Genomic DNA, 9304 nt, shown 5'->3' on the forward strand with positions numbered 1-9304 from the left:
TTTTTTTTTTTTTTTTTTTTTTTTGAGACAGGGTCTGTAAGTTGCCCAGGCTGGCCTCCAACTTAAAAAAAAAAAAAAAAAAAAAAAAATTATTTTTTAGTTGTGAGTGGATACAGTACCTTTGTTTTATTTTTACGTGGTGCTGAGGATCGAACCCAGTGCCTTACACATGCTAGGCAAGTGCTCTACCCCTGAGCCCCAGCCCTAGCCCCTAGCCTCCAACTTTGATTCTCCTGCCTAAGCCTCCTGAGTAGCTGGGATAACAGACGAGCCATCACACCCAGTATTCAGTAAATGAATACTTTTTTTAAGAGTGGGATACAATATAGCTTAGGAAATACTGTTTGAATACTATCCACAAACTGAAAGTATAAGGAATTTGGCATAATTGGACATCTTAAAACTTTTCAGGATTATGCTATATACCTCTGTATCATTATTACCGGAAAATAAACTTTTATTTGATTTATTTGGGTATGAGAGGGATAGGTTTCTGCCACAAGATTGTACAAACATGTTCCTGTGTAAGTAGCATAACTACTAGCTCTGCCATTTACTTAGTATGACTTGGGATTAGTTACATACCTGTTAGGGCTTCGTTCTTCTCTTCAGTAGAATGGTTATCAGTTGTTCCTGCCCTATAAGGACATTGGGTTTGTGTCTGTGAATGTATATAAAGTCTTTCCTGCTTGCCCAATCACTCTACCCTAGCCTTTTGAGTTGAAAGTTGAAATTCAGAACAGGCTTTTGTCAGTCACTTGTATACAATCAACTTTTGTTACTTATGCTGCTGTTATTTCATATACCCCTAAAATCTCATAACTTTCAAAAACTAAAGATTTCTTTTGGGAGCTGAAGTTGTAGCTCAGTGGTAGAGCACTTGCCTAGCACACGTAAGGCACTGGGTTTAATCCTCAGCACCACATAAAAAAATAAACTAAATAAAGATTTTTAAAAAATTTTAAAAGATTCCTTTTACATTCTCACTATATAAGTTTTTTTTTTTTTTAGTTGTAGATGGACACAATACCTTTTATTTATTTATTTATTTTTATGAGGTGCTAAGGATTGAACCCAGTGCCTCCCAGGAAAGTGCTCTGCCACTGAGCCACAGCCCCAGTCCTTACTATATTTTGATTGTAGTCCTGTTCCAGGCTGCAGATTGACCCACCCCCCCTTTGTCTCTCTGTGACATAGGTTAAGGAACAGCATCCTGCTAGGACATCATCCTAGTTTTTGAGAAAGGGGACAAAGATCAGGGAAGTGATGAGAAATACTAAGTCCTCTTAAAGCTTCTGTTCAGATATGGCACACATCATATCACTTCACATTCCACTGGCTAAAAACCAAATGCGTGGTCAAATCTGATGTCAGTGGGATGGAGAAGTATTATACTTGAGCTGCATGAAATTGTTTCTGTAGGTCAAAAACAGTTGAATATTTCACATATAGTCATGTATTGATTTACAACAGGGATAAATTCTTGAGAATTGAGGAATTCATTGTTAGGCAATTTCTTGGTTGTATGAACATCACAGAATGTACTTATGAATCTAGATGGTATATCCTATGGCATACCTAGGCCATATTATAATCTTATGTGGATAAAAGTTGATTGAAACCTTTTTATAAAATTTGGTAGTAGGGATTGAACCCAGCAGTGTTTAACTACTGAGCTACAACCCCAACTCTGTTTTTTATTTTGGGACCTGGTCTTGTTAAGTTGCCTGGGACCTTGCTAAGTTGATGAGGCTGGCCTTGAACTTGTGGTCTTCCTGTTTCAGCCTCCCAAGTCACTGGAATTATAGGCATGCACCACCACACACCCACCTCTGAAACATCGTTATGCAGTTTATGACTGTAGTTTTTGTCACATGGATGCATTGTAATGCATATGGAGTTGAGTATGGTGATATAATTATCTTATGGTGGAGGAAATGAATAAGAATAAAAAACAAACCTCATGGAAGTCACTATCATTTATATCTATTTACTTTTGAAAAAAAAGTATCTAAAGAATTCCACATTCTTTATGGACATGAGTGTGTTTATACATGCAGTTGAACATACATAGTATACACAAATAATGATATATTCTTCAATTTTCAAAAAAAAACAGTATTAAATTTGACTTATTAATTTTTATTTTTATTGTAGGTATATTAAAGCAAGTCAAAGATTACATTAAACAGTGTAGCAAATGCCAGGAGAAACTAGATCGCTCCAGGCCAATATCAGATGCTTCAGAAATGTTGGAAGAATTGGGGTTAGACCTTGAATCTGGAGAAGAAAGTAATGAATCAGAAGATGACCTGAGCAACTTTACTTCACCTCCATCTACAGCCTCTAGGTCTTCAAAAAAGAAGCCAGTTTCCAAACATGAACTTGTATTTGTAAGTGGTACTTTCCATTCAGCTTTAACATTTTTAACTGATGTATTACTGTTTGCAGTCTTGGTGAGTTTTATTTTTTAAACCACCGACACTGCTTGACTTGGCATTGATGTTGAAGATTTAACAGGTCTTTATGTCTGAGGTAGAGCTAATTAAATAAGACAAAATGGGTTATATACTATGTTGTTATATAAGCTACAAGTATATTAAAGATTGTCTTTTTATTCATTATAAATATTCTTGTTATTCTCCAGAATGAATTTAGTATCCTGTTGATTTGTTGTTAATTCCCCCACTTCACTTCCTTTGTTATGATAATATTGGCACAGGTAGACAGAATACTTTTTGGGAGCAATCTCTGGGTCATGCAGCAAGGTAAAAATTACCTAGCTCAGTTTTTGGTTGTAGTTTTCTGGGTTTTTGTTTGTTTTTTGCCTCATGAGTGTTATAAATCACCAAATTTCTGATAAGTAAGAAGAGGTAGCAAGAAGTGAGATATACATTTTTCTTAGGTTAAGTAGCATAAACATAGTAGAACATAGTGACACCTTTTTGTTTAAATATATAGGTAACAGAGAAAGAATATCAGCTTATTTTTTTCTTAGCTGTTAAAACAGTAAAAAGTACAGATGATTCCCATATACATATATGTATATGTAATAGCGTGTGTGTGTGTGTGTGTGTGTACGTGTGTATACACATATATATAGTGTTGTGTGTGTTTGTGTGTATAATATGAATAAAATACTACCCCCACCCTGCTCCGGTGCTGGGTGGCTAACCCAGGGCCTTCTACACATTAGGCAACCACGCTACCACTGAGCTATATTTTCATAATACACCTCTTGACATCATCTTATTTTGACAGGTTGATACCAAAGGAGTGGTAAAACGATCTTCTCCAAAACATTGCCAAGCTGTCTTAAAACAACTGAATGAACAGAGACTATCCAATCAGTTCTGTGATGTTACTTTGTTAATTGAAGGAGAAGAGTACAAAGCTCATAAATCTGTTTTGTCTGCTAATAGTGAATATTTTCGAGATCTTTTTATTGAGAAAGGTGCTGTTTCAAGTCATGAAGCTGTGGTGGATCTTTCTGGTAAGAATTTTGTAATTCCTTGATTTTTATTAATTAGTACATTCCAGAAGAGGGTTGTGTGTTTATCTGTGTGTCTTCCAAAAACAGGATTTATACTAAAGTAAAGGCCTATTTATAAAAGCAGACCCTAATCAACTGAAAAATTCCTTCTTTTTAGCAAGGGTTTTAAGATAGAATTAGGAGAAAAGCTTGTATTATCACTGCTTCTTAGTTCCGACAGTTGTACCAGAATTATTATTTCTTGGATTTCAACTGTTGAAAATAGTTTGGTGGGAAATCCACAACTGTATCAATATTATTACATTAAATGAATATGTTGCCTGTTTATATATATTTTGTGGGACATGTGACTGTACATAGAGTATTTCTGTAAGTCTAGTTTTTGCTTTTTAAGATTAATCACTAGGCCAGGCACAGTAGTGCATGCATATAATCCTAGTCACATGGAAGCTGAGATAGGAGGATCTCAAGTTCATGGCCAGCCTCAGCAACATAAGAAAACACTGTTGAAAAATAAAAAAGGGCCGGAGATGTAATTCAGTGGTAGAATATTCCTGGATTCAGTCCCCAAAAGATTAATCATCAGAATCATTAGGTTAAATTGTCAAATAGAAATAAAAATTTCAGATAAGGTTTTTTTGGTTATTTTTATTATTATTGTAAGTGAATAGTTCTCCTTTCTTTTGGCCTTGATAGAATATATATATTAGCTTATGAATCAACAGATGAATCTTTGGGAAGAATTAAAACAGGTAACCTCATTTGCACATTTCATCATAATATAAACTTGTTACAGTTTTTGTATTATTGGTTTCACTATTTTTGCCTTACGTTTTTTTAAATCTCTCCTAGGAAGACAAATACAAACATTTTTTCTTAGCAGTAGCTTTATGATTGCATAAAGCAGAAGTTTTCGGTTAAGCATTTATTCTGTGCAAGCAATTAGCCTAAACTCAAGATTATATTCTAGATTTGGTGTCCTCCCTGCTCCCAGGGTTTGGTGACTCAAAGGAGAAAATATGCCCTTTGCTGAACTATCTGAATAATTTAGTTTTCTTTTTATGTATTGTTCAGCAAATGTAATATAAGTCTGTAACAGGTGAATTAGATACTATTTAAAAATATATTATCTACTTAATAAAGATATAAAATATATATAGACTATATAACGTGTACAGTATAATTTTATCTGTTTGTGGGTTTTTGTTTTTTTTTTGGTTGTTGTTGTTTTGGTACTGGGGATTGAACTCAGGGGCACTCAAAGACAGGGCTTCACTGAGTTGCATGGCGCTTCACTTTTGCTGAAGATGGCTTTGAACTCACGATCCTCTTGTCTCAGCCTCCCAGGACACCGGGATCACAGGCGTGTGCCACCATGTCCAGCTATCTGTCTTTTAATATAGTTAAAGCTAGTTAATGTATTTGAATTTGTCACTGTTTTATGTTCTCTCCCACTCAAGACCATAAAGATATTTTCACATATTGGCTCTTTAAAAGTTTTATAGTTTTTCTTTCACTTTTTAACATCTAATCTATTTGGAATTCACTTTTGTTTGAGATAAGTGTTCATTTTTGCTGTATAAATCACTTGTCTGTGAACCATTTAGTGAAAACTTATTCCTGTACCATTCATTAGTCATGCACATTGTATTATAAAACATTTTTATGTTTGGGGATAATTCTAAATCCTCTGTTTTGTTCTTTGGTTTTCTCTTCCTGCACTGTTATTTGGTCTTAATTACTTTAGATATGTAGTAGTAAGAAAAGTCTCCCTTTTTTTTGGGGGGGGGGTACTGGGGATTGAATCCAAATGCACTTTACCACTGAACCATGTCCCCAGCCCTTTTTATTTTTAATTTTGAGACAGAGTCTCACCAAGTTGCTGAGGCTGGCCTTCAATTTGTGATCCTGTCACCTCAGTCTCCCAAGTTGCTGAGATTACAGGCATGCACCACAGTGCTTTGCTTCCCATCTGTTTTGTTCAGGTGGATCTTAGCAATTCATAACCCTTTGGTATTTCACATAAAGTGTAAAATCAGCTTGTTGATTTCCAGCAAAAAGAAAAGAATGAGTGTATTTTTATGGGGATATATAGAATTAGTAAAGTTTTAGAAATTTATCCATACAGGTGCTATATATTTTTTCTTAGATTTATTCCAAAGTATTTTATACCTTTTGGTTCTATTTTGATGTTTTCTTAAAACTGTATAATTTCCAATTTATTTTTGAATATAGCAGTTTTATATGTGGTTCAATTTTGCTTGAAAAGTGTGCAATTTTTTTTTTTTTTAGTTCAATGCAGTATTCAATATATTGTGAATTAGGTCAACTTTGTTGATTTCTTTTCTTTTCTTTTTCTTTTTGGTATCAGGGACCTAAGCTAGGGGCACATTACCACTGAGCTACAGCCTCAGCCTTTTTTTTTTTTTTTAATACCTTTATTTTATTTGTTTATTTTTTTATGTGGTGCCAGGGATCAAACCCAGTGCAAGCACTGTACCACTGATCCACAATCCTAGCCCCTCAGCCTTTTTTTAATATTTGATTTAGAGACAGGGTCTCGCTGAGTTGCTTAGGACTTTGCTAAGTTGCTGAGGCTGGCTTTAAACTTATGATCCTTTAGCCTCAGCCTCCTGAGCACCTGGGATTACAGGTGTGTGCCATCAAGCCCAACTTATCTAGTTTGTTTTGTTTTTTTAAATATTTTTTTAGTTTTTGATGGACTTTATTTTTTATTCATTTATATTTGGTGCTAAGAATTGAACCCTGTGCTTCACACATGCTAGGCAAGTGCTCTACCCCTGAGCCACAACCCCAGCCCACCAGTTTATCTAGTTTTATAAATCATGATTGTTAAGAATTTAAAATGGCTTTTGAAAGTAAATCCTTAAGCATATTATCATATATGCTTCATGTATATCATTATTATTTCATTCCTTAGAACCATTATAAGCAACCTATAGCCCATAGGCCAAAATCCTTTTCCCTCTTCATAAAGAAAGTGGTATTAGAACACAGCCATACCCATTGTATACATATGCTTTTCCAGCTATGACATCAGGGCTGAGCATTTGTAACAGACACTTTGGCACTTTATGGCCTACAATATTTATTATTTGATTCTTTTCAGAACATTTTTTGCTGACTCCTGCCTTAGATCTTGCTTTTTATTTTTAGTTGTGGGAACATTTCATTATTTTTTTTGTACTGGAGATTGAACCCTGGGGTGCTTTACCACATCTTCAGTGCTTTTTATTTTTTATTTGGAGACAGGGTCTTACTAAGTTGCCCAGGCTGACCTTGAATTTGTGATCTTTCTACCTCAGCCTCCCTCAAATGGGATCACAAGGTATATACTACCGTGCCCAATTTCAAAAGTTTCTAGGGGCTGGGGATGTGGCTCAAGCGGTAGCGCGCTCGCCTGGCATGCGTGCAGCCCGGGTTCAATCCTCAGCACCACATACAAAAACAAAGATGTTGTGTCTGCCGAAAACTAAAAAATAAATATTAAAATTCTCAAAATTTTTTTTTCTATATGGGCTACTATTATTAGCATACAGCTGTACTTACTCGAGGTTAGGGAACAGGTTGGTTGAACCCTGCCTACTTGCCTACCTCTCCTCCCGCTTTTTTTAACCCTCTGTTCTCCAGCAGCTGTTTCTTGAATGAAATTTAAGGAACCCCCATGGTTCTAAGGAGTACAGTTTGAAAATGATTGCCTTACAGCATCTCTTGAGGTAGTAAGTCTACTATTTTCTGCATTAGGTATTAAGAGACTCAGCTCATAGAAGTGACTTAGTCAATGACTTAATAAGCAGCCAGAATAGATAGTGAGTCCAGGGGTAATTGCAGAACAAATGGCCATAATTACCTTTTATTATATTTTATATTGTCATAATTCTATATTATGTTTTATTGAGTCGTGTAGTTATGATTGACTTTTTTGTCCCCTACCTTTCTTGTCTCATATAGGTTTTTGTAAGGCAAGCTTCCTTCCTTTGCTGGAATTTGCCTATACTTCTGTACTAAGTTTTGACTTCTGTAGCATGGCTGATGTGGCCATTTTAGCTCGTCATCTTTTCATGTCAGAAGTTTTAGAAATTTGTGAAAGTGTACATAAACTAATGGAAGAGAAGCAGTTAACAGTATACAAGAAGGGTGAAGTACAGACAGTTGCATCTACCCAGGACTTATCAGAACAAGGTGGAGATACAGCACCTGTAGTGGCTAGCAATGAAGGAACCACAACTACTTTATCTAATGAACTTGGGGATTGTGAAATTGTACTACTGGTAAATGGAGATTTGCCAGAAGCTGAGCAGAACGGAGGGCTAGTACGACAGCCTGAGCCCCAAGTTTCTTCTGCACCTGAATCTGCTCTGTCATCTATAGAATGTGTAACTGATTCCCATCCTAAAATGGAGTCTGTTGACTTAGTAACTAAAAACAACCAGTCAGAACTAGAAACTTCAGACATCAGAGAAGATGGCATGGTTTCTAATTTTCATCCTAAACTTTCAAAAGAGAATGTAATCAGTAGCTCTCAAGAGGACAATGATATGGGAAATGACTCATCAATTGAAGAAATCTGTGTTGATGACATTTTGAAACAGAGGCAAAACTTTGATCAACCTTTAAAAGATGAGGAAAATCTAGTTACACCAACAGAAAAGACAGACCCTGGACCTGATGATGATACTTATAGAAGCAGGCTTCGGCAGCGTTCTGTTAATGAAGGGGGGTATGTCCGACTTCACAAAGGCATTGAGAAAAAGCTACAGAAACGTAAAGCCATTCCCAAGTCAGCAGTTCAACAGGTATGATGTAAAAAGGGGTTGTCCTTTGTAGTGTTACCCTTAAGTTGAAAGTGTTCTAATGATGAACTTAAATCTATCATAAAAATAACTTGGGGAGATAGGTACAAGACAGCAACTTAATGTTTGAAAAAACAGTATTAATGAGATAATATGAATTTGAAGTGTTTTGATCAGAAATTTATAACATGAATCTTGACCTTAGAAACCAAAACATGTATATTTACTTAGATTGATTTCTATTCCTTAACCAGGTAGCCCAGAAATTGGTTCAAAGAGGGAAAAAAATGAAACAGCCAAAAAGGGACTCTAAGGAGAATGCTGAAGAAGTGTCCCATAAATGCGGGGAATGTGGAATGGTTTTTCAGAGACGGTATGCCTTTATAATGCACACACTGAAACATGAAAGAGCTAGAGAATACAGATGTCCAGTAAGTATCTGAAAAGCTAACCAAAGATGGCTCTAAGCTCATGAATAGAATCCTCCTTACCTTACTTAATGCTTGGTTATTATTTCTACACTGGTACTCTCTCTATATATTTATCTCTTATTTATTTTTTTGGGGGGGGTACTGGGGATTGAATTCAGGGGTACTCCATCCCTGAGCCACATCCCCAGCCCTATTTTGTATATTTTTTTTAATTTTTAAATTTTTGGTTGTAGTTGGACACAATACCTTGATTTTATTTATTTCTATGTGGTGCCGAAGATTGAACCCATGGCCTCGTATGTGCTAGGCGAGTGCTCTGCCACTGAGCCACAACCCCAGTCCCCTATTTTGTATTTTATTTAAAGACAGGGTCTCACTAAGTTTCTTAGCACCTTGCTTTTGCTGGAGGCTGGCTTTGAATTTGTGATCCTGTTGCCTCAGCCTCCTGAGCCGCTGGGATTACAGATGTACACTACCGTGCCTGGTGCTGTCTTCTCTTACATTGCTGTAAGGATCGTCTTCTGATTCATACATTTCATTTACACGCCCCCCCCCCCCAAAAAAAA

General features: G+C 36.0%; 1 protein-coding gene across 1 annotated transcript in view; it reads left to right on the forward strand.

Moving 5' to 3' along the window:
* Zbtb11 (zinc finger and BTB domain containing 11) overlaps window positions 1-9304 on the forward strand; it is a 28234-nt gene that overhangs the window by 7299 nt on the left and 11631 nt on the right. Inside the window, exons 2-5 of the mRNA XM_015478566.2 lie at window positions 2158-2393; window positions 3262-3493; window positions 7466-8310; window positions 8562-8738. Of these exons, the coding sequence (XP_015334052.1) occupies window positions 2158-2393; window positions 3262-3493; window positions 7466-8310; window positions 8562-8738 (1490 nt within the window). The remainder of the gene's footprint in view (window positions 1-2157; window positions 2394-3261; window positions 3494-7465; window positions 8311-8561; window positions 8739-9304) is intronic.

Source organism: Marmota marmota, unplaced genomic scaffold (genome assembly GCF_001458135.2).
Source record: "Marmota marmota marmota unplaced genomic scaffold, marMar, whole genome shotgun sequence".
NCBI lineage: Eukaryota > Metazoa > Chordata > Mammalia > Rodentia > Sciuridae > Marmota > Marmota marmota.